Below are 26973 nucleotides of genomic sequence, written 5' to 3' on the forward strand. Positions count from 1 at the left end.
CTCTTCATTCTTACACCTCTGCTTTGGCCAACAGTACTGTTTCGCTTCTCCAGTATCAGGGCTTGTTTAGTATTACATGAACTACAGTACCTACATTTTTTTTGCTCTGTGGTGTGTTTCTGTGTGTGTACAAACACACCATGGGGGGCGGGGAAATATTGGTGGTTTATGTAATACTGATTCTATACTATATATTCATAAAGAGCTGTACCATGTACTGAGAAGATACTCCTCTTAGGCAAGGTGTTGCTGGAAACTTAAACCCAACAATGCTGGCTCAAAAACAGCTAGTGTATTGGCCCATATTGAAAATCAGCAAATAGTCTCCAGAGTCTTTTAAATCCTTGTGATCATCTGGCCCTTCAGATGATCACTGGCCATGTTGGCTGGGGCTGATGGAAGTTGGAGCCCAACAACTGGATTCCCACACCTTCCCCATCTCTGACAAGCATTTTCACTGCCTTAATTTGTCTTTCTGGATTTTAAAGTTGCCTGCACCAACATAATAAATGGTTGACTCACAACTTACGAACATAGAGTTTTAAGCACTTGGCCGAAAAAAACAAAAATAAATTATAAAGGGGGCAGGTGTCTGGGGAAAAATATGTTGGCAATCCCACCTGCCACTGCACTCACCTTGAGAGAATGGTCAGAGGGGCAGGGAGAGTGTTCAGAAGCCATGGGTGAGTACAGGTGGCCTTGGGATGGCATTTGGAGGTACAGGAGGAATGGGTTGTGTGTGGTTTTTTGTTTACTATACATGATTTTGGCTTTCTGTGCTATACCCGCAACGTAACCTCTACGTAAGTTGAGAGTCGATTGTACAAGCAAAACTGAGAGAAAATGTTCCTGTTTACAACCTGTGCCTTATGTAGGCATTAGAGAAGCCAATTTCAGCTAGAAACATAAACTACAATGCCAGACTTATTCACTTAAATCTAAGTTGCTGGTTGATTTTTTTTAAAAAGAAGTCGTTCAAATAGAATATAGTACTTTTGTAGAATATATGAAAGGGGGGGATCTGGATACAAAGACCAATTCATCTGGTAAGGTCTTTCAGTATCTCTCCATCATATTTTTCTAAATTTAAAGCTAGTAGCATTTTTTTTTTAAATGGATGTCTTCATCCAGCAGAATTGTTCCCTTTGCTTGATGTGGAGATCAGCCCAAATAGTACCACATGATCACTTGAGCATTTCCTTGAGCAGTATGTGGTATGGAAAAGGAGAATGGTTGCCTGTCTTCAATTTCAGCAAACATTCCCTGCCATATCCTTGTGGCCATAATGATAGGAATATCCTGTATTTGTGTAGTTGGTACAGTGAAGAGTGTCCCTCACTATTCATTTGATTGTCCTACACGTAATTCTATATCAAGCCTGCAGATCTTTGCAGGCAAACCATCAGGCTTGTTACAGAAAAGAAGCTGCAGCAGAAAATAACAAGATTACATCAATGTGGTAGATTGGATATTCTTAAAACAAAATTGAAATATCTGTCCTTATTTGCTTTTAAAAATATAGTCCTTTAATTATTTGAACTTTGCATATCTGTTATGCTGGACTATGTATGGCTGGGATCCAGTTTTAACCTAGATCTATAGTTAAAGCAAAACTGGAACAGAATACAAAATGCAAACTCTAAAACAGAAATCTCATTTCCAAGCTTGTGGACACAAGCTATTTCAGCTAAAATGGGACAACATGGAGTAAGGTAAGTCAGAGCCAACTGTGGAAACTGACGTATGATCACCACAGGTGACCAGAGAAACCTTTGGACCTTGAAAAGGAAGAATCTACTTGATGGAAACCTTGGTTTCCAAAATGAACACAAGTGTTCCATATTCTTGGTAAATTTCCCCTAAGAACCATTTGCCATTTAAAGCCTACTCAGAGGTACATCGGCGGTATAGGGAGATGTACTGGCACCAGAATGTTTCAGGGACGTCAGTGTGTGTCCATCGTCACAAATCTAGAATTTGGTTTGCAAACATTACAAGGTCACAGTTCAGTAAGAATTAGATGAAATACTTGTCCCGAGTTTAAGGCCTACACAAGTCCCTAATCTGTTTTTGGACAGTGAAGTCCTCCAATAAGAAATTTACATTGCTGAAACTACGCTTCTGAATTATGGACCCATGAAACCACCGTCTTGAGCAACGGCACTCTTAATTATGCTCTCACAATAGAATGAATTCTGCTCAGCACCTATGCTTAATTTTTTTTAAAAAAAAAATTCTGTATTCACATGGTTCTCAAGCTATCACACACACACACACACAATTTACAAGAAGCACCCCTCCACAAGTCAGCAGACTGTGCATATAATACATATAACAAACACCTTTTACCTACATTGTTGTTATTTTACTTTTTTAAAAATCAGGAAAATGGGAGCACCCCAGAAAAAAAAATGCAGTAGTGCCAGTTACCAAACCTAACTTGATGGAAACAACTTGGCAATTAAACTGTACTTTCCAATTGCCTGTCAAAAGTGAAGGCATTTTGGAAGCAAGCTCACTGAGGAGCAGGGAAGAGAATAACATCTCTGCAAAAACTCTGTATCTACTTGCCTATGCCCCATTGCACTTTTTTGCCCGACCTAAGGCACCTCTCGCTACACCTCCCAAGCACTGCCTTCTCAGAGTCTGGAATGCATCTCAGTTCTGCTGCTGTGCCCAGCTTGTTGGCTATGGCATCGTACTTTGGGCAGCGGCGTACATGGCAGCAATATTTTATGTGGACAAAACAGATTCAGGAAGAAAAAGAAACACTTACTCCATTGTTCTCTCCTTGGCCTCCACGAAACCCAAGCTGCAACAACAAAACTCTTGTTTTTCCTATCTGACACCTCAAAGATACCCCACAACTGCAGAATTACAGCAAACACTCAATAAGCTTAAAAAAATAGAGCTTGAAATGTGTGCTCACTGTGTTTGGTGGGTTAATCCTGAATGTACTGGCCAACAGCTCCCCACAACACTCCCCCATTTGCAAGATGACCACCAAAGGAGTCTTTATCAGCAGCCCTTCCAGGACTATCTGGAAGACACTTAACACACAAACCTATGCTGTGTAATTTTGCCAGGACTTCCCATCCATTTTCAAATGAAACAGAATGTGTTCTTTACATTCTAAGTCCTTAAAAAGCTGGGTGCTGAGGACAATTTGAGAGCAGCACCCTTCCCCAGCAACCCTTTCCTTCTGCTGCAGCATTCCTGTTCCATCATAATTATATGCTAATATCTTCCTAACATATGCTGAAAACAGACATGCTGCCTTCAGGCAGTTTAGCTTCCCTTGCATTGCTCCCCCCACCCTTGACACCCCAGCAAAAACCCTCCGGCAACAGCCTTCAGATTCCTGTAGATTGCCCCTCTAGATTGCTGCTGGACTACAACTCCCATCATCCTTGGCCACAGGCCATATGCTTGCCAAGGCTGATGGGAATTGTATCCAGCAACACCTGGTGGGCTAAAGGTCCCCTGCACCTGCTGTGTAGACAGAATACTTAAGGGCTCAAATGAAAAGTCAGTATGTTGCCCCACACCTTCTCATCTAAACACAGCTCTGGCAGGGAAGATTCATGTTTTACACAGGCAGTGAGGGGAGGGACATGCCTTTCCCACAACTATAAACAAGGTTTTATTTTGAGCAGGTCAGCCACAGAGGCAAGGCAGTGATCTTTTCCCCACTACACAGCATCAATGTGTGTTGTCAAATCACAAAAGACTGGGTAGGATGTGGGGGGGTAAGAAAAGTGGCTCTCTTGGATCTGGGGAACACCACAAACAGCTTAAGGGTTTATTCACAGTTCAAGTGTGGCAGTGGTAGTTTGAAGCAGTTCCTTGCCATGTGTTCATGTGCAGAGAGAGGCTGGCATTTTCCATCCCTAGATACAACTCTCTGGGCAGAAGCTGAGGAATGATACTTCATTGTGTGGCGGAGGAAGGCAGATTGTCTCCTTCTGAGGTTTCAGAACCCAAAAACTGACTGGTTCTGACCTTCCTTCCAGGGCAGGAGGATCGTCATGGCTCTGCAAGAGGCACGGAGGGTGGTCCAATAAAGAGATGGGGCCAGTCTCTTGATGCGATTCATATGTCAGGAGACGATTCCTTCACAGGCTGAGATGGGATAAAAGTCCTGCATTCTTAATCAACATGCAACATAGCTTTAACATCTGGATAAGGGGATTTATGGGAGTAGGGAACACTACATTTTCTGCGATCCCTTCGAAAGTGATGCTCCTTCTTGAGTTGGCCATACATATCTTGTTTTGAAAGACTTTTTATTATTGCTATTGCTGCTTTGCAATGAGTGATCCCACGTTTCACATTTCAAATCCAGAATCTTTGGGGACAGAAGAGGTCTTCTTCTTGGTTTGTTTGTGTTTTGTTTTTGCTTCCAAATTTTTAAAAATCGTACAAAAATAAAGAATTTCCACATACAAGGGCAAAAAGTGACCAATAGCATTTTTTCCCTAAATACTTAGGCTCATTTATGATGTGTCGCTGGTTTTCAACCACCAAAAACCAAAATTTTAAACCCAAGGGATTCATTTAAGTCTTTAATTTTTTTAAAAAGATGCAGGAGGGATTAGTTTATAAAATTGACCCCATACAGAATGGAACAGCCATGCCCACAGCCATTCCATTTGTTTAAAAAAATAATCATTAAGTTTAAAAATAAAAATCAAGTAAATTCCTTTTGTGGATCTTCACATTAGAAAACTGCACCATTTCAAAAATCTGTGGCTGGGAAACACCCCATTGCAGTAAGAAAGCCAGAATGTGTATTTCCATTTTAATAATCATCAAGCGTGGTTTCCAGGAACACATTTCGAACATCCAGCATTGAAGCCAACTCCAAAATATGCTTTTGGAGGTGTGGATTCTCCACAGTTTCATCCCTTGGCAACTGGGGGTAGGATTCTGGATAATTTCTAGTTTCCTGCTATAGGAAGGGGGGAAGAGGAGAGAAAAAAATAAAATTTCAATTTTCCAGTAAAGTAATCATTGCAATTTCATGAAAAATATCTAAGTGGTCCTCTTTTCAGCTTCTACGGAAGACCTTCGTCTTCCAAGAAGCCTTTTAAGTAGAGATTCTTTTCCAGTTTATATCTGGAATTGTTTTAAAGGTGTTTTTATTGTTTTATTGTTTGTTTGCTACCCCTGAGCTCCTTTGGGAGGAACAGAGGGACAAACAAGATATATTTATGCTGATGATCTGTGATTTTAAATTTTACCTTATATTTTTAACACACACACGTGAAAAAAACTGTGTAAAATTTTAATATAATAATCAGCATACCTATCATAGATGTTTTCTTAATTGTCTATGCTTCGTGGCACAGAAAGGTTTATGGCAAATTTTGAAAGGTTAAAATAGAAGGTGCCTGCTGAGTCTCCTTAGGGAGAGCATTCCTACAGGACTGGGCCTAATGTTGCTAAAAACTTGACGGCTGCTTTGATTTCACTGGGTCTACTCCAAGTAGAGCTTGGTTGGATACAATCCACAGTCAGCATCTATCAAAGAGCTGTTTCGACAACAAGAAGGGAAGAATTCATTGCCGCTTTGAGATTTTCAAGCAGTATTTTTTTTAAATAAAATAAATAATAGATAAATACCCGAAAGATTTTGTGCATCCTCATGGTAGCTGAGCAAAAGATGAATCTTGTTAGAAGTAAGCGAAGGAATTCATCTCCAAAAAACTGGAGAAAGGCCTGATCTGCAGAAAGTAAGAAGGCAGCTCTTAAAGAAAAGCTGAATCCAGAAAGTTATTTTTTTAATTTCTGGAGTTGGAAAGGAGATTCTGAGTTGCATCTAATGCTAGTCAGGCTCATTAACATCAATCTGTCTACTCTGAATAGGACTAAGATGTGATACAACCTCAGATGTGGCCCTTTATAAAAATAACAAACTCATCATCTTTGTTCATTTTCAGCTGCATGGTCCCCTTGGCCTAAGCATACCTACAGTACATACCTATGGAACGGGAATGAGTCAGCAATTGTGCAATATCCCGGTTGATTTTGCGAAGGTAATCATGACACTTGTCCCACAATCCTTTGCGCATGCTTGATAATCCAGAGACAAATAGGAATGCCATTAAAGGATTGTTCAGGAAGAAGGTGAAGAGGCTGCCTCGCTGAGACTGATCTGGAAGGAAATGAACACAAAATGCACTTAGCATACGAAACAGGAGAGGTGGTTGCCCACTGTTAACAGCCATACAACCCTCTACCATGACACATAAATAGGGAGGCACTATTATAAATGCACCAAAGGTGCCCTCCTATCCAAGTCTCATAAACTTTGCTTAGCACTGAGCAGCAGCAAATTTATGTCAAGGGTCTAACAGGTTCCCTATAAACCCAAGGTTGTATCAAAAGAAGTTGTACTCAGAGCAGACCCACTGAAAGGAACATGCCTAAATTAACGATGCTCATAAATTTCAATTTACCTAATCTGAGTAGGATTGGCTACAACCCTCAGATTTATTTCATTTTGCATACAAGCTCACATTTTCCTTTTATTATTTTTTAGACATACAGTCTGCTTCATCCTTACGGATGGCATTAGGAACTAAAGGTGGGGTTTTTCTGTTTGTTCTTTTAAGCACCAACAGAACAATTGCTCACTTGACTGAAATCTCCACATGTTCATGATCTAACCTTAAGCTCCAAAAGACCGGTCCAAACAAGGTAGATTTTACACTGCTGAAAGGTGCAGGGCCGTCTTAAGCATATCAGGCGCCCTGGCATGGCCAGCGAACTCGTGCTCCTGCGCTCCGCCGGGCAACTGGAGGGTGCAGCGTGGCCGGGCAGCTCGCACTCCGCCGGGCAGCCGGAGGGCACTGCCAGTGGGGCTGGAGGGCGGAGGTGCCATCCAAGCCATTGTGCCCTGGCGCCTTGCACCAGTAGGCTCAATGGTTAAGACGGCCCTGGAAAGGTGTTCAGGCTTCAACTGTTGACAAATGGAGGGGGGAAACCAAAAGCCATTCTATGTTGTGAACTATCATTCTGTAAGGTACCAGCAGAAATCTGTCTATCCCAAAGATGTGGAACCTTAGGCCCAGGAGCCAAATATATCTGGCTTAGGGAAATCTCCCTAGGTCACACCCCTCAGTGACCCTGCTTCACACCTCAACATGCCTTGCTGGAATATGCCCTTCATTTCTGAGACCACCTTTTGCTTGTATGGATGGAGGAAAAAGAAGGAGCATGTGTGAGCATGTGAGGAAACTGTTCTGCTGTACAAAGGTAAAGTTTACATTTGTTGCCCTGCCCACCACTGGCATATGGCCCCTAGAAGATTTCTTAGAAGGGAATGTGGCCCTTGGTCTGCAAAAAGGTTCCCCATTTCTATTCTATCCTACTGAGCACTGCAGACACCCTGGTTGTGGCAATCAAGGAGTGTTTCCTAATTATGATGTACCCACTGATAGCTATATTATTTGATTATCTGGTTACCCAATGCAAAACGTTTCTCCAAAGCATCATCCAATACAAAGAAGCACTATTACCCCAATGGGGAGAGGAAGCACAATACCTTGAAAAAAACTATCCCCAACCCAATCCCCAGGACATGTATATGAATTATTATTTGCCAGCAATCACCATCCCAATTATTCACCAGAATGAAAGCTGATCCTTCAAACTTGACTAGCTCTTAGTTCTGTTTCAAATTTGTACAACTAAGTAAAATGAGAAAAAGGAGAGATTTAAGGTTTTGATCAGCAGGAACATTACACTAAACAAGATACGATCTTCCTCCCCTCTCCCGCTGGAGACATTCACCAGTTGGTAGGTGTTTTCTGCTTTAAAAAGGGTAAGTTCTATTATTTTCATCATTCCTTTGACTGAGGCTATGTACATATTATACATTTAAAGCACACCCTTCTCTGGGACAAAAAAAGAAAAAGAATCCAGGAGCTACAATTTCAAAGCACCCACAACAAACTACAGTTCCTGGGTTTCTTGGGGGGGGGGGGGAGATTTATTTATTTTTTTAAAATGTATGATGTGTACTCAGCCTCATTTAGTGTTATTTTCACAGGAACAATATTTATTTATTTTTACTCAAAACCTCTTGGCACATAATAGAACTTACCTCAATAAGGCCAAAGGGTGAAGTCTCCAGCTCCTTTCATGCATTCACTGCTGACCACCACCTTCCTGTGTCACAAATTATGTCACCAGACTGGACTTCATGCTGGGAACCAGTAGCAGTAAAGGGGCTGCTCTCTCAGAGAGCGACACACCAGAGAACCACTTACAGTTATGGGGACTGGAAAAATGGGTTGGAAAGTTAATAGAGAGCTTTCGAATCGATCAAATATTTCGCTCCCTAATTAGATTACAAGGCACTCCAAAAAGACTTCCGTTAACGTTAGTCCAGGCAAGGAAGAAACCCTAAGAGAGAGTGCCCACCACAGTTACCGCTGCAAAGGAAGAGGAGATGATACCGCCGCCCCCATCCCACATTTTATCTGTATAAACCAAAAGGACAGCGGACATTAAGGAGAAAAGGAGCTGTCGTATGCTCTGTCTGCACTATACATTTAAATCAGTATCATAGCACTAGAAACAATCACAGCTTCCCCCCAAAGCATCCTGGGAACTGAGTTTCTTAGGGTGTTGAAAGTTGTTAGATTTATTCCCCTCGACTTCCGGCGGCGACGCCATCGCCGGGTGGTCGAAGGCTGCTTCGGGTCCGAAGCGCCTTGTCCATCCCGGGGGTTAGGAGCCGCGCTACCGCAGCGCGCGGCTCCGGTTGGGGTGCGGGAAGAGCGTCCCGCACCCTGGGCTCCCCGGCTGCGCCCGCGGAGGCTCCGAACCCTTCCCCTGCCCCCCTGTAAAGGGGGAGTGGGGGTGAAGGGACAACGGAGCCGGGCTTACGGGGATATGCCCCAACCGGGATGCAAATGCGGCGGCAAAGCCCGCGGTGAGCGTCTAAGTTCTACCTGTGAAGAATGGAGCTAAAGGAACCCGGTGGTCGTGAGTAAATAATCTTGGCAGAAATCGTGTTTTTGGAACGATCCGGGGGGAAGGAGAAAGGCAGCCTGCCTCCCTCCCTTCGAGCCTAAGAAATTAACCAATTTGAGGGATTGCTGCCACAGAACTGGTTATAAAGTATTTAAAATCGATACATGAGACTGGCAAACTTTTTTCTTGGGAAGCTAACTAGCGGAAAATATCTCTATTTAAAGTTGCGGTGTTTGCGCTCCAGCTTAGGAAAATGGCGACGAACAAAGAGACAGGAGAAGAAATATGATACCCACTTCCTCCTCCTCTGCCAGTATGCTGGGTTTCGTCCTTGAACTGGTATTGAACTCTGGACTAACAGATGAACAAAGGCTCACTGCCTTGAAGGTGGAACTACTTTACAGAAAAGTTAAAGTCTTGTGTGGGGGTCTGAAATGGAACCAACTGCCCACAGAGGAGGCTAACAAAACTTTTGACACTTTGGAAGAAAATCTTGTCAAAGAGCTGAGAGGATGGATGGAAAGATGGAAAGAAATGAGTGAGCTACTTCGGAGAAGAAATTCGCTTGTTGGGGGTGGCAGCCCCAAGGCGATGTCAAGATTTGCTATATCCAGTCCCCGAGGTGTGAGCTCGGGGGCCAGGGACAGAGAATTAAGGTATTTACAAGAAGAAAAGGAATGCTACAAAGAACCGGAGAAGCTGAGAGAGGGAGAGTTGGACACCTCGGAGCTCGTGGCAAGGAGAGCTTTGGACTATGCCTGGATCTGTGGACGTTTGGAGAGGGAAGATGCATGGAAGTTCAGTGCTGATGCCATCAGGAGAAGAAGAATGGACAGAGGGGGTGTGGGGTGATGTATTAAGCAAAATCTAAAAGTAATCTGTTATGGTACTTTGAAATTGGAGGGTGAACACTGTCAACAATAGTTTGTTTTATTATCTGTTTGAACATGAAAAGAGATATTTTAAGCTTTTATGTTATTAGCAGCAGTTCAAAGGACAGAAGAGATAGATTTGATGAGGATGATCTGTGAGGATTTATGAGGATGTAGTATAAATAAAGTCGATTTAAGTGGTTTAAGTTTATAGATTAAGACGATTAAGATTAAGATGAAGATTAAGATGAATGTTTTTCTTTATATATATAATTAAGTTTAATTTCTTAAATGAAGAGGTTAAAAAGTAGATTATGGATATAAACTCGAAGGTGAAAAGGCAGGGGAAGTCAACTGTCAAGATTGGAAAAAGAATTTTTTTTTTTTTTTTTGGAGATGTCTAATTAAGAAGGAAAATCATGGCAATTTTTGTATTAGATGTGTAATTGTATTTGTTTAGTATGTGTATAAATGTAGGTGTGGTTAAGGTTGTATGTGGTTATAAGTAAAAATGTCAATAAATTCTTATAAAAAAAAAAAGATTTATTCCCCTCACAGAGATACAATTCTCAGTGTGGTTTAACAATCAATTATTCTTCCCAGGGAACTCACTCTATTTATTTATTTTGAGAAAGGGACTAATAAATATAATAAATAACAACAATAACTCTAGGAATTGTAGATTTGTGACGTGAATAGGAATCTCCTGTCAGCACCCGTAACAAACTACAATTTCCAGGATTCTCTGGGGGAAACTGATTGTTTGAAGTGGTATACTACTGCTGTAAATGTATAGCGCAGAGGGTCCTTACACAGACCCCTGGTCCATCTAGGTTGGTACTGTAGACATCGACTGACAGCAGCTCTCTAGGGTGTCAGGCTGGAGTCTCTCCCAGCCATACCTAGAGATGCCAGGGATTGAATCTGGAACTTTGTGCATGCAAAGAAAGGGCTCAACCCTCTGGCCTATGGTCCTATCCCTCAAGAAAAGAAAGAGCCTGATTGCACCTTGACCTTTAAAGCCCTACAAGGCTCAGAAGCACAATAATTCAGGGACTGCCTCTCATACAAACCAGCCCTGTCCCTGCAGTCTTCATTTGAGGTCCTTTTCTATGTGCCCCACCTGAGCATCTGAGAGAAGTGAGGAGGCTGGCAACACTTTTCAGTAGTACCACCTGCGGAATGCTCTCCCCAGACTCATGCCTGGTGCTATTCTTATCAATCCCTCGGTGCCAGCTTTTCATTTGCCCAGCAGTGGAATGAACAATGCAACAGCAACAACAGGACTAAGCACCAGAGTTTCACCAAGCATCCAGGACACATGTTTGCTTACAGGCAGCCAATTTCAAGGCTCAACAAGTATGTCAGTGAAATATTTACTGCGAACTTCCAGACGACAAATGCCCTGCTCTTGCCAAAAAAATTGCTCACTGTGGTTCAGGGGATCAAATGGGGGTCGGGAGATGGGGAGGTGTCATTGCAGCTTTTTAAGCTGGGGAGCTAATACCCCCTTTTCCACTGACTTTTTGTTGTTGTTGTAAAATACAGGAACACAATGCCACACCTCAACTCCTGTTACAGAGGAAAAACACCTTCATACCTTGCAACGCTTTTGGATATGCTGTTGGTGAAAGTAGGCACACCAGTGGTTGTCCGAATAAGTTTGTGAAATTCTGGAAGAGGAGCGAGAGAAAGAGAGAGATCTCAGCAGTTTGGTTTGAGAACACATACAACAATAGGAAGCTAAGGGAAAGGTAAACCTGAACAGTTGTTTGAAGAGGAGGGCAACTGGGAGCCCCATACAAACCCCTTTCTTTCAAAAGAAAGAGTGGAGTGTTCAGTATAAAAATAAAATTCCCTAGCAATATGTCTATGCTTCTGCATCACAAACATGTACTTCTCTGCCAAGGCTAAACACAAGGTGTTCTGGAGACATCCAAGGTCAGGCCACTGGAACCAGAGGGAATTGACTGTCACCAGGCGATCAGCACTAAATTGTGTTAGTGTCACTCAGAACTACCACAGTGCTGCTTGCAACCTGGATTACTCACTGGTGGCAAGCAAGATCCATCTCTAGTCAAAAAGGGCCCATAGTACAAAGCAGAAAGTGTGGCCCAGAATCAACACCACCAGAACAGTCATACCTGAACTTTGTGAACACTTCTCTCTTTTTTTTTTAAAAAAATATCCAAATATTTTTATTGGTTTTCATGTAAATACAAGAACAGCATATAAATACAGTAACTTTGTGCAGTGGTACCTTCTTATTAAGTTTCATATGCAGTACACAGTACATGAGCAATACGTTTATTTATGCATTGTCCATTCAAGTATCCTCTCCACAAAGATTATTGTGTTGTGTGTGGAATAAAAGTATATTCTGTCTCATTTATAAAGGAAAAGAATGGAAGCCAAGTCTCACCAAAAGGGTCTATCATTGAAATGCCTTTAATTACCTTTCTATGACAAGTAAGGTGTCCCGACAGAGCCACATTCCAAATTTTATTTACTGAGATTTCAATGGGGATTTCAATAGGTTTCCACTATTCCCAGCTACTGTTAATCGGGCTGCTGATAATATAAAAAATACTAAGTCTCTGTATTTAAAGTTATTGTTTAAACTTGAGTCTAAAGATAACAAGGCAAGAACTGAATTGGGTGGAAGGGATTGCTGCATTATTCTGAGACATGGGCAACTTACATCCACCAGGAGCGACACCTCAATGCCTTCCACATGTGCTGTGTCAGAAAGATTTTGGTTATCACATGGGAGGACAGAGTTTCAAACAAAGACATGCTCTCCCAAATCCACATTCCCAGCATGTTCACACTCCTGCCTCAGACATCTATGCTGGTTTGGCCATATCCACAGAATGGAAGATGGCAGGATCCCCAAGAATGTGCTCTATAGGGACCCGGTTTCAGGCACTAGGCCTATTGGCAGACCAAATCTGCATTTCAAAGATGTCTGCAAATGAGACATGAAGGCTCGCAACATCAACCCCTTGGAGTGGGAATCTGTTTCAACTGCAGTGCCTACAGAAAGTCAAGTTGTGCATCCCTAGCAGTAACCAGAGGAGGAATGACCACTGGGAGAAGCACAGAGATTTTAAAAAAGCCATGGCACATCTGCAGCAGCACAACTGGATGCTTTTATCTGCTCCAGATGCAACAAAACATGTCTCTCCCATCTCAGTCTCTACAGCCACAGCAGGTACTGTAACCTTCCAACAGCTTGACTTCACCCCAAAGGCAAACTGCTCCATTGTCTCAGGAAACAGAAGGATGTCAACATTAAGAATTGGTGCCTGAGTTTGATTCCCCACCCACCTCTTTTACTTCCCTGTCACTTTGCTCTTGTGTGTCATGTTTTTGTAGATAAGCCACCGTGGGAGCCTTTTTGGCAGAAGAATGGACTATAAATGTTCTAAATAAGTAACAGAAGTCTATGCAGTGCACCAGGGGTTGTGATGTGGACAACCCAACGTGAAAATTAACTTTCTGTATGCAACAGCTAATGAGACAAAGCAAAATTTTTTTGAGGCGGATGACTGGTCAGTTTTTCCAGCCAAATGAGAGTTTTCTAACATGCGGTGGAAAAGAGATGCTGGGGGAAGTTGGAAATTTAGGCAGGGGAAAGGAAGGGAAGCATCCTTCCAGTTTCTATCCAGGACTCAACCTGTTAAGACAGCAAGCGCTCTTCCAAATGTGTCAATTCCACTAAAATTCATTAAGCTAATTCCTACTAAGCTGGTTAACATATTAAAGAGCAGCTGGGTCTAATCAGAGTAATAGTCACCCCCCTTCTCTCCCTCCCAGTGTCAAAGTGATGATTAAGCACAGAGCTCTGTGCTGCTCTACCCAGGGCATGTGATATAGCTTATGTGCAATAAGCTAACTAGAATTAGCAACAGCAAAATACAACTGAAATAGTCAAAACAAGGAAGGAAGGAAGTTACAGCACAGCTGCTGGCACATTAACATTGCTATGTCTCTTCAAAGGGGCTAAAGTTATCCATGGGTTAACACATCACACCACCTTAGAGAACTCTAAAAAGGCCAGGAACATGCACAGTTGCAATTGCACTTTAAATCTCAGAAGCTCAGTACCAAATCCCAAATGTGTTGGGTATTTCACTGTTTCATAAAGGACATTTTAGTGTTTTATAAAAGTCAGTTACTCACTACTACTAAGGCGTTAAGTTTTTTAAAAAATTTGTTTGGTTTTTTGCTTTGTTCCTTTGAATAAATTTTGTGTATACACATTACAAGAATGTTCTATTTACAACAAATGGCACACGTAAAATGCATTTTTTAAAAATAATAATAATATTATTTTGGTGTAGGGAGGGGGCTGACTTTAGAAGCACTCAAAACACAGACACCTTAAAAACCATCTTATCTGTGAGTCCTGCAAGACCCTCCTCCCTGCTTTGCTGGGCTGTGGGGGGCAAAAGCAGCTGGTGCTGGAGAGGCCAGAGACTATCTGACCTGTGAGGCCAGTAAGTCCTGCTGTCCAGTATGTCTAGAAACTATTGGCATGGGGGGGGTGTTGCTTAGGAGTTATTGCTGGAGTCAAGATTTTATTCTGACATACATTATTTTAGCTGTTATTGGGATTACGTTGCTTAGTTTTTATTCTCAGATCTTATGATCTACGTAACAATTGTTAAATTTTGCTGTATACTTACTGAGAGGTTTTCATTTTTTATCACTTAAGATTTTGAATTTGGTTGCATTTTTGTATCTACTAGAGCAAATTATGTTGATTTTCTGGGGTTGTATGCCATCTAGAGCACACCTTAACTACAGAAAGGAGGCATATAAATAAATAATGATGGTGATAATGATGGAGAAAAGGTGTTACCTTGTAGGCAACGCTGTTAGAGGAGTCCACTATGATAAACAGAGGCTTCCTCGTGAAAGGATAGAGATCACCAGGGTGTAGACTGAAAGAGAGAACAGAAACGGTTCAAAAGTATGCTTGGAAGCTGGGAAGAGATGGTTGCTTCCTTAGTAACATAACATCATTCCAGGGGTCTCCCCACCCCCCATCACAACTGTCCATTTACTTATTTATAAAAGCACTTAAAGGAAACTAAGCAAACCTAAACAGGACCCTCCACCCACCAGTTTAAACAGAGAGGCCTGAGGTCATGGTCACAAGAACCTAAGAAGAGCCTGCTGGATAATGCTTGCTTGCCTGGATGGAGAGATGTAGGTGTGTGTCTACAGCATGAAGGTGTCACCTCCACTGCTCCCCCTACTGCCTTTGGGCCCACTCACCACTGGCATGCAGCCACCCAAAAATGTTGCTATTGAAGGAATGTGGCATGCAGGTTGAAAAATACCCAACACTGCCCTTGAGGTTAGGGATTTATAGGAAATGTGTATGAGTTGTCAGCCTCAAAATCCCAGTTGGAAGAAGCCAGTACAAATGCTGAAACCATGGGGCAGCAAAAGTCCCGTAACTGAATTCCAAGCGCTGAGTGCTCCTGCCACCTGCTCTTCCAGGTACATGGTACTCACCAGTGCATCTCTTTGTACGACTGGTTCCGCTTGTGGATGCCATCCCCATTTATGATGTCCCGGTTGCTGTTTGTCAGGACACCCCCAAAATCATAGGGACCTGCAGAAAATGCAAACAGGAGGCCAGAATGAACAGCAGCTACACAGCTAGGTGTTAGCAATGAAACAAACACGGGATATGGACAGCAGCCCCCACTTGGGAGAAAAAGGAGAATCTGGGAGAGCTTGCAGATTACTAATGGATTATGGGTTTGGAAGTTCACTTGACCAATGTCTGCCCCCCCTCTTGACAATACAAGATGTCCTTTAGCTTTTGATTCATTTTAGCCTATGAATTCAAAACACAACACAGATTCACTTCGTCCCAATATAACTTACTATGACCTTGATTAGAATTTGGTACAGCTGCCATAGGTGGAATAAAAAAAAATCCTCCAAGAGCTGGAATTGAGGGCTGCCAGCTGACTATCCCTGTTTTAGATTGTGTAGGGCCAAAAGGATTGTACCCATATCATTAGAGACCTCTGTAACTAAAACCGTGTTTATTTCACATACAGGTATATACAGAAAGGATCAATATACGCCATGTTTAAACCCACACACCACAATCAAAATCAATACAACCAAGAACTAGAAATCCATCCTTCCACGTTAGCAGGTCAGGAAGAACCTTTCCAGATTTGCTGTGGATACCAGCCACCAGCATAGTGAGAGAGAGAGAGAGAGAGAGAGAGAGAGAGAGAGAGAGAGAGAGAGAGAGAGAATGCTGATGGGAGGATGCCGTGGGAAGCTTTAAAAAGGGAAAGCTGGTTTTTTGACCCAACTCTGGGCAACAGCCACTTACACAACACACTTCACTACCAGCTTCACAACTGCCTAGTGGGAATTCAAGCATTTTCCACAACAAGACAATGGGATTTTCCAAATTGTCTTTGCCCTTAACCATCTCTTCCCAATGGAGACAGTATAATTTGTCTAGTTTGGCCCTAAGAGTTTACTCCATCTCCTGGAGACCCAGTTACTCATTTCACATTGCAAAGTTGACAGGTGTCAAATGTGGTCTTTAGAATCACATCTGCACTATACATTTAAAGCAGCATCAAACTACTTTAAACACACAGGGCTCCCCCAAAGGATTCTGGGAACTGCCGCTTGTTAAGGTGGTGAAACTTGTTAGGAGATCCCCTATTCCCCTCACAAAGCTACCATTCCCAGAGTGGTTTAACAGTTCCCTCTACCTGGGGTACTCTGGGAATGGCAGCTCTGTGTGAAGAATAGGGGGGTCTCCTAACAAGTCTCACAACCTTTAATAAATTGCAGCTCCCAAGATGCTTGGGGGGAAGCCATGGGTGTTTAAAGTGGTATGGTACTGCTTTAAACATGCAATGAAGATGGCGCCTCCCTCGAATGCTGCTTTCCATGCTCCTGAAGCTGTAACATTCTAGGGAACAAGAGATACTGTTTGCCCTTCCCAGTACGTTCAGCTCAGAAAGCCAATCATGTGGACTGCAGGTAGCTATGTGCAAGTCCAATATTTTTTAAATTGTCATTACAAGGCTGAATTCAGCAATGCCACAATGGTCTGTCCTGGCCACATGGATTGACAAGGATCATCTTCAGCTGACTTTTGTACATGGGTACAATTGGAAGGGCTGAGACAACAATCCTGGTTCTTCATTTACTTCCCAAATTTCACTTGCTGATTAATAACCAGTTTACCTTCCCAAGGAAAGACCAAAGCAGCTAACAAAAGGAAACATTGATTAAATAATAATAATTTTTTGTTGTGCAAAAGCAAATATCAGGAATGTTGCCATTGCAACTTTGCCTTACTGAGCTCAGAAGATTACAGGGCAGTTTCATGGGAGAGGCAGAGCCTATCCTCCTTCTCTTTTTCTTAGACCTTTCCTCCCTTTCTCTTTGTCCGATACTCCATCCTTCCATGGTTCAAGCGCTCTAAGATTATCTGCCTTGTTGTGCGTCAAGAGGCAGGGCCCATTCCTCAAACTCTGTTCAATTACAGAAGACAAACCCACTCTTACCAGCTATCAATTTACCCCTTCCTCAAATTACCCCTAATTAATTTTTACCCCTTCTGCTTTCTCCCCATGTCAATGACTTAGTCAGTCCAGCTCTCTTTCCCTCCTAGAGGTCCCAGCTGCATTAATGTAATCTCTGGAGCTGAATGGAGGAGGTTGACATTTTGCACAGATGGTCCCCAAGGCTCACCTCCCACTTTGAGCCAGAAGCGTTAACAGAAAATCTAGAAAGCTCTACAAAGGGTGGAGATGGACGTTTGTCCTAGTGTGTGTTGGGAACAACCAAAGCTCATGCAGCAGGCACAAGACCCACCCACCCACAAAAACCAGTCAAGCGAGAGGACAAAGATTTGGCACCAAAGTACACAGCAAAAAAAACCTGTAAACTTTTTGTTACAGGTGTTTTTGTGGGTTTTTTAAATATAAGTATCTGGAAAGGTTTATGAATCATGCAAGGAAAGATGAAACAAGCATGCATTTTATAAAGGAATGCAAGTCTTTTAAGTGAATGGAGCAGATATAATACGACATCTACTAGGAGGAATTTTTGTTATTGTTGAATGCAAACATGGTACCATGAGAACCAAATTCTTTCACTTTGTATGATCCATTCATTCAGCTTCAGCCAATTTTGGGAATGGATCATCTTCATGATTGTATTTTTTGAGGGGGGTGGGGAGTTGTCTTAAAAAACAAAACAACAAACAAAGCACAGATGGCAGCTGCATCCCAATGTTCTTCCAGGTCTGATAGGTGGGGTGGAGGTGGAGGTTGGGTGGAGGGAAATTACCAAAGTCATGACAAGGGCTTGAATTGTGAGGAAATATCCACCATCTCTACAGCAGGCATACCCCTCCCCCAGCAGTCATCCTGTGGCTGCACTTGAATACTATCAACATGGCTTTGTGTTCATACTGCTTTGTTTTGTTTTTTAAATAAAAGGGACAATGAGCCCCAGAAGCATTCAGGAGGCACCATTTACCAAACACTTACAAGGCTGGTTATCATCTTCGTGTAGTGAAGATCAGGCACACACCACTCCCCAGTACTGTGATGTGCTCCTTATGGAGCCTCGTAACACTTTAAGACCAGGTTGGACACCAGAGGTGGGGAATTTCAGGCCCGGGGGCCAAATGAAACCATCCAGGGCTCTTTATCTGGCCCTTAAAACTTTCTCCCTCTCTCCAGGCCATAACCCTCACTGGCTCTACTTCACACTGTGAATGGTTTTGGCTGGCTGGAATGTGTCCTTAAACTCTGATAATGTCTCTTGTTTGCATGGATAGACGCTGGGTGTTTGTGTGTATTGTTAGTGCATAGAAACTAGCCTACTGCACAAAGGTAAATATTCACAATCATTGTTCCACCCACCAGTGGCATGTGGCCCCTCAAAGCCTTCAAAGAAGGGAATGTGGCCCTCAGGCTGAAAAAAAGTATTGTTGTCCACTCTTTTCTCCCTGGAGCATGAAAGGAGAACCAGTCTGGTGTAATGGCTAGAGTGTTTGTCAGACTAGGATCTGGGAGGCCAGGGCTCAAATCCCCACTTGGCCATGAAGCTTCTTGGGTGAACTTGGGCCAGTCGCTGCCTCTAAGCTTAACCTACCTCACAGGGTTGTTGTGAGGATAAAATGATGAGAGGGAGAACCGTATAAACCACCTTGAGCTACTTGGAGAAAAAGGTGAGAGAGAAACTAATGGAGACATATGGGATACACATCTGCTGGGCATTACGCAGTATGCATGGCATAGGAGTTCGTACACCCCACTTCTTCACCACACAAAGAAGATCTTCCAGCCCAGTAAAGCACCTGAACCGGGTGCTAACATTTCCAACACCTGAAAACTTAAGGTGTGCCACAAAGGTAGACATGAGAAGAAAATCCAAATGCCACTTCCTGTTGGGTAGCCATACTCAGCAAAGGCAATGCCAGTCCACAGCTTATTCTCCAAGAGAAAAAGCATTTGGAGGCTTCCCCCATCAGATTGTGGATCATAAAGAGAATTCAGGCCCTGCTCATGACAGGGAGCATTCCTTTATTTGTACCTTCACTATCCGAACGACCTGAAGGAAACACGCCAGTGGCTGACAGGTAGATGAGCAGGACACTATTTGCAGGCAGCTCCTGGAAGTTTGATAGGAGAAGGGGGGGAGTTGGTGAGGGAAAATTGGAGAGAGGGAGGTAGGCATTTGTTTATTAATGCACAATACAGATGCATATCATTTATTTTAAGCTGTCTGTATCAAGGATAACCCAATATTAATATTAAAAATGTTTTTAAAAGTAAATGTAGCAGTAGGACTTGCACTGGATTGAAGGAATAAGATAATAAGAGCACTGCTAGAAGCACTTGCCCCTCATGTGGCTTCCAGCAACTGGTATTCAGAAGGTTGTTGATCAGAAAGTTGGCAGTTCGAATCCCCGCGACAGGGTGAGCTCCCATTGCTCTGTCCCAGCTCCTGCCAACCTAGCAGTTCGAAAGCACACCAGTGTGAGTAGATAAATAGGCACTGATGCAACGGGAAGATAAACGGCGTTTCCATGCACTCTGGTTTCCATCACGGTGTTCCATTGCGCCAGAAGCAGTTTAGTCATGGTGGCCACATGACCTGGAGAGCTGTCTGTGGACAAACCCCGGCTCCCTCGGCCTGAAAGCGAGATGAGCACTACAACCCCATAGTCACCTTTGACTGGACTTAACTGTCCAGAGGTCCTTTACCTTTTTATTCAGAAGCATTTACTGCCTCTGACCATCGAGAAACAGCATAGCCTTCGTGGCTAGTAGACATAAATGGTCTTATCCTCCATGAACTTCTGTAATACTCTTTCAAAGCCATCCAAGTTGGTGGCCTTTGTTGCCTCCTGCAGGAGTGAGTTCCATAGTTTAACTACATGGTGTAGAAACACTTCCTTTTATTTGTCCTGAATCTTTCAACATTCAGCTTCATTGGATATCTGTGAGTTCTAGTGTCCTTCTCACTGCTAGCTCCATTGAGACTCCTCTCCTGTTTCCACACAACTGGGGCAAAGGCTCTTGTCCCCCGTTTCACTCATCTGGAAATTGCTGGTAGCTTACTTCTTAGCCCTCTGGTCCAGTTTGGTGTAGTGGTTAAGAGCGGCAGAAGCGTAATCTGGGGAACCGGGTTCGTGTCTCCACTCCTCCACATGCAGCTGCTGGGTGACCTTGGGCTAGTCACACTTCTTTGAAGTCTCTCAGCCCCACTCACCTCACAGAGTGTTTGTTGGGGGGGAGGAAGGGAAAGGAGAATGTTAGCCGCTTTGAGACTCCTTCGGGTAGTGAAAAGCGGGATATCAAATCCAAACTCTTCTTCTTCTTCTTCAATGGTGCTGTTATTGAATGCCAGGTCAGTCCACAATAAGACCATGCTCACCCACAAACTGGTGGTGGATAAAAGGGCAGATGTGGTACGCATTACCAAGACTTGGGTGAGTGAGTTGGCTGGGCCAGACCTAACTCAGCCGTGTCCATCTGTGTACTTGGTACAGCGCTAGGCTAGACTTGGGCAGAAGAGGACAAATGGGAGGTGTTGCTATTGTCTGTAACAATACTATTTCCTTTACCAGAAAACCTATTGATCTTGGAATGAGCTTAGGAGATCTGCACCTGGTGCTGGGCCAGAGAGACAGACAGGGGATGCTGTGGTCTATTGTCCACCCCGTTGCACAGCAGCACCCCATCCATGCTGTCCAGGAGGGGCTCTGGAGTTGTGTTGGCAAACCCCAGGGACAGCAAGTCTTGATGTTTTTCCATTAAAATGATCAACACAAAACAGTTAGGTTTCCTATTGATCTTTTTAATGGTTCCTGTAAACAGAGGTTTCGTTACAACCAAGCGGCATATAGTGCTGAATGAATGAATGAATGCTTGGGAGGGGGCAGAGCAACATGGAAGTGACGCATCTCACTCTTATGCCACTTTCAACTTTTTTATTTAAAAAATATTTGCCAACCTCGAGACAATGCACAAAGAAACCTCTTTTGTCTTGCTGTTGCTTCTGTTCAAATAGGTTTGACAAGTCTTTTTAAAATTATTACAACAACCTGTTCAAGTCAGGATGGCTGTATACAAACCAAGAACAACAATCCTTCTTTCAACCCACCCATCTCTTCCTAATTCTAAATTTGTGTCCAACTGTACAAAATCTGAGGGAAACCTGCCTCATCTCCTCTTGCAGTAGCCTTCAATAGGCTGGTATAAAAAAATATCTCTCTTTAGAAATATATTTGGTCTGGAAACTGCTCCCTTATCTAATGGTGGTGGTGGTTGTGCCCCCCCCCCATTTGAAACTGTCTTTGGTTTTGTGAATAATTTTTTATTGCTGCTGTATTCAATTGTCTTCCACTGCTGCTTTAAGCATTCACTGCAGGGTAATTTGAAAACTAAATTGCTGTTGCTTGCTGCCTTGAGCTCTCCAAAGGAAAGGTGTATAAAACAGTTTAAATAGATGAATAAAATTCAATTCATAGCAATGATGGTATTTTTTTAATTTGTCATTATTCATTTCAATTGCGCTCCATAAACACCTTCTGTTTTCAGGAGACACACCTGTTCACTTGCATTTTGACTCAGCAAAATGGTATTTTAGGAGCAGTAGTGGCTGGTGGGGCGGAAGGCATGGAGGCCAACAGTAGATAGTGCCAGAGCCAACAATATGTAGAACCTCCTAATTCTAGTTTTGCTCCCATTCTCATCCCTGCTGAGTTATACAAGGCACTACACTGAGACTAATGAAGGAGCTGACAGGCAGCCCCCCCACCCCACCCGGAGTGGTTGCAAGTAAGAAGGCAGGAAGGTGGCGGCTGACTCATGGCAGACTGAGGTTGGTGGGGCAGTGCCTCATTTAGCCTACTGGATGAGCCTTCACTATTTGGGATATTCTGTCACCAGAAAGAGGCACCTCCTCCTTTGGCACAAACCTTAAACGACGCAGCCAAGAAGGTGTACAGCTGGCTGAAGGTTGGCTTGTACAGCAAGTACTTGTGAGGGTTTTCCCTTCTTGCTGGCTTTTCAGTTGTCTCCTGTATAAAAAAAGAAAGAAAGAAACAAGTAGCACATGCCATTAAAAGAAAGGAGGTTATGGATTGTTCCTCTCAGCACAGCTGCCCCTCAGATCTATACAATTAGCCCAACATGGAATTCCAACTGATCTCAAACCAAAGTTAAAATAAATTTCCACTGCCTCGCCTGGTGAGTGCAGGGCTGAAAGACGAGGGGACTTGCCTGCAGCCCTGGCTTGCTCATTTGTGATGCCAAGTTCATAGGTTCCCTCTCCAGAGCTTGCAGCATCCGGAACATGTCGATTGTCAGCTCGCTGAACTTCACCTGCCAGAGACACAGTTGTAAATTAAAGGTTTTTAGGATAATGAAAGCCATTTCTGGTGGGTAATTTTTTTTTTTTGTATATAAATAGGCAATAATAATTATATAACAGATGGAAATTAGAACATAAATAGCCAAACCATAAAATAGGCACATAGAATAAGTACAGTTACATGCAGGTTTTTAAAGTAATGAGGTCCAGGTCATTGGGGCGGGGGTGGGGAGTAAGAATAAAATGTGTCCTCACATAAAGAAAGAATATTAAGCATTATTTGACTGTCAGGTATAGTTCCAGATGGGTCAGGCTTGTGCCAATGGTTGCCTTGAAAATGATGGCTCTGCTGTACTGTATATGTAATCAAGAAATGTCAAATCATATATATATAAAGGTCTGGAACTTCTAGTCCTTGTTGAAAGCTCAAATTATGTGTAATTCCATCAATTAGTGCTGGAAATGAAAGTCTTTTGAGCTACCAAGTAAGTGTGTGTCTGTATCAGCTTTTTTAAAAACAAAAACGAAACCTTGCATACCGATTTACAATTATTACAATAGAAGCACAATGCAGTGCAAAATACTAAAAATAGTGCCAGAATATATTTAAAAGTCAAATCATAAAGCCATATAAAGAAGCAAAACATTCACCCTCTAAAAAGTCTAGAATACTGGCAGAACACAGACATAAAGGCAATGCAGGAGGAAGCCCAGAGCCCTTTTCAAAATTATGTTTAAAATTACCGTTGGGGGCCTATATCATTACCAGCTAATTAATCACTCTCTCTTCACAGATAATGCTAAAAATTACAGGTGTGTGTGTGTCTCTGTGTTAGGGATCTTCAGTATACTTCATAGCATCCTCATTAAACCTCTATTCCCAGAATTCTTTGGAGGAACCATAGATACTTTATGCTATATATAGTAAAGGGGCAACCAACATGGTGCCCTCTGGATGTCATTGGACTACAACCCTTACCTCTGGGCTGTGCTGGTTGGGGATGATGGGAGTTGGGGTCCAGCAACATATGGAGAGTGCCTTGTTGGCTACCACTGCTATATTAGAAAGCCAATATGTTTGTCAAATAGATATACCTTTTGTCTCATTATTTTTTAAAGCCTGTTCATATGGTTAATGCAGCTTGCAACATGGCAACAGGCTTTTTAAAGCTCAAGTTGTGATTTTGACATGTGTGACTTTTATAAATTAATCAGCATCTCTATACAGTCATACCTCAAGTTGCATACGCTCCATGTTGCGTACGTTTGACTTACAGACCTCCGCGCAAACTTCCCCCCCCCCGGGCCTTCATGTTAAGCACGCCCATGTTACGTAGCGCGATCCGGAACGGATCACATGCGTAACATGGGGTACCATGTATAGAGCCTGATCAATGGTTCTTTCAGCCTGGTGCCATCTGTTTCTGACCTGCAACGGCTCTCTCCAGGGTCTTGAGCAGAGATTTTCCTCCCAGTTTGTTTAAAAGAAATGTGGGTGGTAGGAAGTGTCAAGGGCTGCTTTATGAACCTGTGCTCTACACTCTGTGTAGCCTGGAAGACCACGTTCATCCCTGAGGACAAAGATTGGTTCAGTTCAGACATAACACTGAGCCATGATTATGGAAACTGAACCACGATTCAGCATGATGTCCAAGCTGGCAAGAGTAGAAGCATTCTCAGTGGCCAAACTTTTCCAGTTTGATAAATCTCCTATAGCGTGCATGTGTGTGTGTGGGCATGTGCGTGCATGCGCACGCGCACGCGCGCGCGCACACACACACACACACACACACACACACACACACATGTCAAGCGATATATATATACATTTCCCAAGTCCTGTTGGAGATTATGTATACTGACTGGGAAATATGCACAACTCCCTCTTCACAGACAGCTTATGTGCATGTTCTCCACAAGATCTGGTGAATGTGTGCCAGTTGTGATGCACATTAATTTTTTTTATCACTTTTTAAAATTTTAAATTCTGTAACTTGAATGTAAAATAAGTCCATCTTGTGACCTATCATATTAAAGCATATGAAGTTCTGAAGAGAATGGTGTTTTCAGTTTCTCAATGCTGGACTGAGCTTTTAAGGTTTTTTGTGTAGTCAGACAAAGCCAAAATTGTCATTTATTCTTTTCATTTCCAACCCTCATAACTCAAAAACAGGATGAGATAAAAAAATAAAATTTTAGATTTAAATTTAGTTTTGATCATTAACAAGTGTACAAACTATTAAGAAAACTGGATGACATGAGGTAAAAAAGTTGGATCGCTTGTGACATGGGATGAAAGGCTTGTGTACAGGATCCCACCTGATTGTTGCAGTTGCCAATAATAAGTGCATCTGCAAGAGTCAGCTGCCCTACGATCATCCCCTGCTCCAGCAGAGGGGCTCCCGTTTCAGAGAGGCGGTTGGAGAGGATCACAAGGGTGTTGTCATCATTCAGCACCATCACAGGGTCTGCCTGGAAAGAAAGGGAGACAGGCATGAGAATGAGGGTCCCTGGCATGAATAATCTGGACTCAGGTTAAGCCTTGCTGGAAGTAATAAAAACACAGCAACAAAAGAACAAGCAATTAGCAAGCCTCGTATTTTCCCAAATATTCTCCTGGGAGTATGTGGGTGTGGGTGTGCGGGTGTGTAGAAATTCAGAAGCTCTTTCCCATAAAGCCAACTACATTAAGCTGGATGAAAGGGGCAATAGGGCAGGTTAACACTAATGCTAACTGCCACTGTGATTTGGGATTCTGTTTGCCAATTATCCTGTACTAAGCTTGTTTCTTTTGGAGAAGACTCGCTTTACCAAGAGGATGGAGCAGCACCAGGTGAACTGCAAATCAGCCTCTGATGTATTACTGCGAGCCTCGGAAAGTCCAGGAGTAATAAGAGCAGCTGCGATCAAAGGAATGCTCCCTGCAAGATTCTAGTCTTAATTACATATATTTCCCTCACAAGATTTTGCATTCTATTCCTGCCCACTCAGGAATAAATAATTCTGTTTTTTGTATATATACACATACACACTGGCAAAAATTTTATTATCTTAGGAACACTGGATGCTACCTTATACCACGTCAGACTATTGGCTCATCAAGCTCAGTATTGCCAACACTCTTTGGTTATGACTCTTTATGGTCTCAGACAGGGGACATCTCTGGAAATGCCATATTGGGGATTGAATCTGGGACGTTTTGCATGCAAAGCAGATGTTCTACCACTGAGTGATGTTGCTTCCCTTGTATAATGTTGCTCAATTTACAATTTACTATGAAAGCAATTGTTCCTATTTGGAAAAGGCAAAGGACAATACAAAAGCAGAAGGTGAGTTACTAGGAGGGGGAATGAGTAGTAGAAGATGAAGGCACAGAGGGAAGACAATGCCCTCCCATTTCTTTCAGCATTTAAAAGCTTCTACTAAAACAATGAGAACTAGAAGCATGGGTGTGTGGTTTGCCTTTTAAACAAAAACTCTGCTTCCCAGAATAGCAAACTACAGTGGTAACTCGGGTTACATACACTTTGGGTTACAAACTCTGCTAACCAGGAGGTGGTTGCTCCAGGTTAAGAACTCTGCCCCAGGATAAGAATGAAAATCACACGCCAGCAGCGCAGTGGCAGTGGGAGGCCCCATTAGCGAAAGTGCGCCTCAGGTTAAGAATGGTTTCAGGTTAAGAACACACCTCAGGAATGAATTAAGTTCTTAACCCAAGGTACCACTGCACAATAATGGTAACTAGCTCAGATGGCTTGCTAAAAATATCCATTAACAGAGAAGACAAGAGGTATTAGTTGTAAGAATTAAGGGCCTACATAATCTGCAGCAGCCTTTAACTACCAGATGTTGGGAACAAATGGGAACACTCTATCATCCTTTGCTTGCCAATTTCTTAGGGCATTTGCCTAGCTACTGTAGAAGATAGAATACTGAGCTAAATGCCCCTTTTTGCCTGAGGATTGTCGCAGAAGATGTAGGATATTAGTCAAGATCTGGGAAGACACTGAGCTCTTTCAGAAAGAAAGGAAAATGCAGAGATTCACTTTTAAGTCCTCACCTCGACAAATGCAGCCACCTCTTGGAGAACCAGATTCCACTCCACTTGGTCTTCCGTGTTGAAGCGGTGGGTGTAGTCTTCAATCTCATCTGACAATTCCTAGAAAGCACAGAGAGCAACAAATGAGATGATTTAGTGCTGCTTTGGGTGGGGGGG

At 42.8% G+C, this 26973-nt stretch overlaps 1 protein-coding gene across 5 annotated transcripts in view; it reads right to left on the reverse strand.

Moving 5' to 3' along the window:
• Nucleotides 1–3581: 3581 nt before the first annotated feature.
• SCAI (suppressor of cancer cell invasion) overlaps nucleotides 3582–26973 on the reverse strand; it is an 80743-nt gene continuing 57351 nt past the window's right edge. For 4 of the 5 annotated variants that reach the window (XM_033137353.1, XM_033137354.1, XM_033137352.1 and 1 more), the window contains 11 exons: nucleotides 26818–26916; nucleotides 25077–25229; nucleotides 22667–22768; nucleotides 22363–22464; nucleotides 19470–19548; nucleotides 15387–15486; nucleotides 14725–14806; nucleotides 11458–11530; nucleotides 5984–6157; nucleotides 5626–5726; nucleotides 3582–4951 (listed from right to left, as the gene is read on the reverse strand). In XM_033137353.1, coding sequence (XP_032993244.1) covers nucleotides 4802–4951; nucleotides 5626–5726; nucleotides 5984–6157; nucleotides 11458–11530; nucleotides 14725–14806; nucleotides 15387–15486; nucleotides 19470–19548; nucleotides 22363–22464; nucleotides 22667–22768; nucleotides 25077–25229; nucleotides 26818–26916 — 1215 coding nt within the window. In that variant the 3' untranslated portion in view covers nucleotides 3582–4801. Of the gene's footprint in view, nucleotides 4952–5625; nucleotides 5727–5983; nucleotides 6158–8110; nucleotides 8288–11457; nucleotides 11531–14724; nucleotides 14807–15386; nucleotides 15487–19469; nucleotides 19549–22362; nucleotides 22465–22666; nucleotides 22769–25076; nucleotides 25230–26817; nucleotides 26917–26973 lie in introns of those variants that run through there. The other variant, XR_004425808.1, reaches the window with a different exon arrangement.

The sequence above is a fragment of the Lacerta agilis genome, chromosome Z, assembly GCF_009819535.1.
Source record: "Lacerta agilis isolate rLacAgi1 chromosome Z, rLacAgi1.pri, whole genome shotgun sequence".
NCBI classification, from domain to species: domain Eukaryota; kingdom Metazoa; phylum Chordata; class Lepidosauria; order Squamata; family Lacertidae; genus Lacerta; species Lacerta agilis.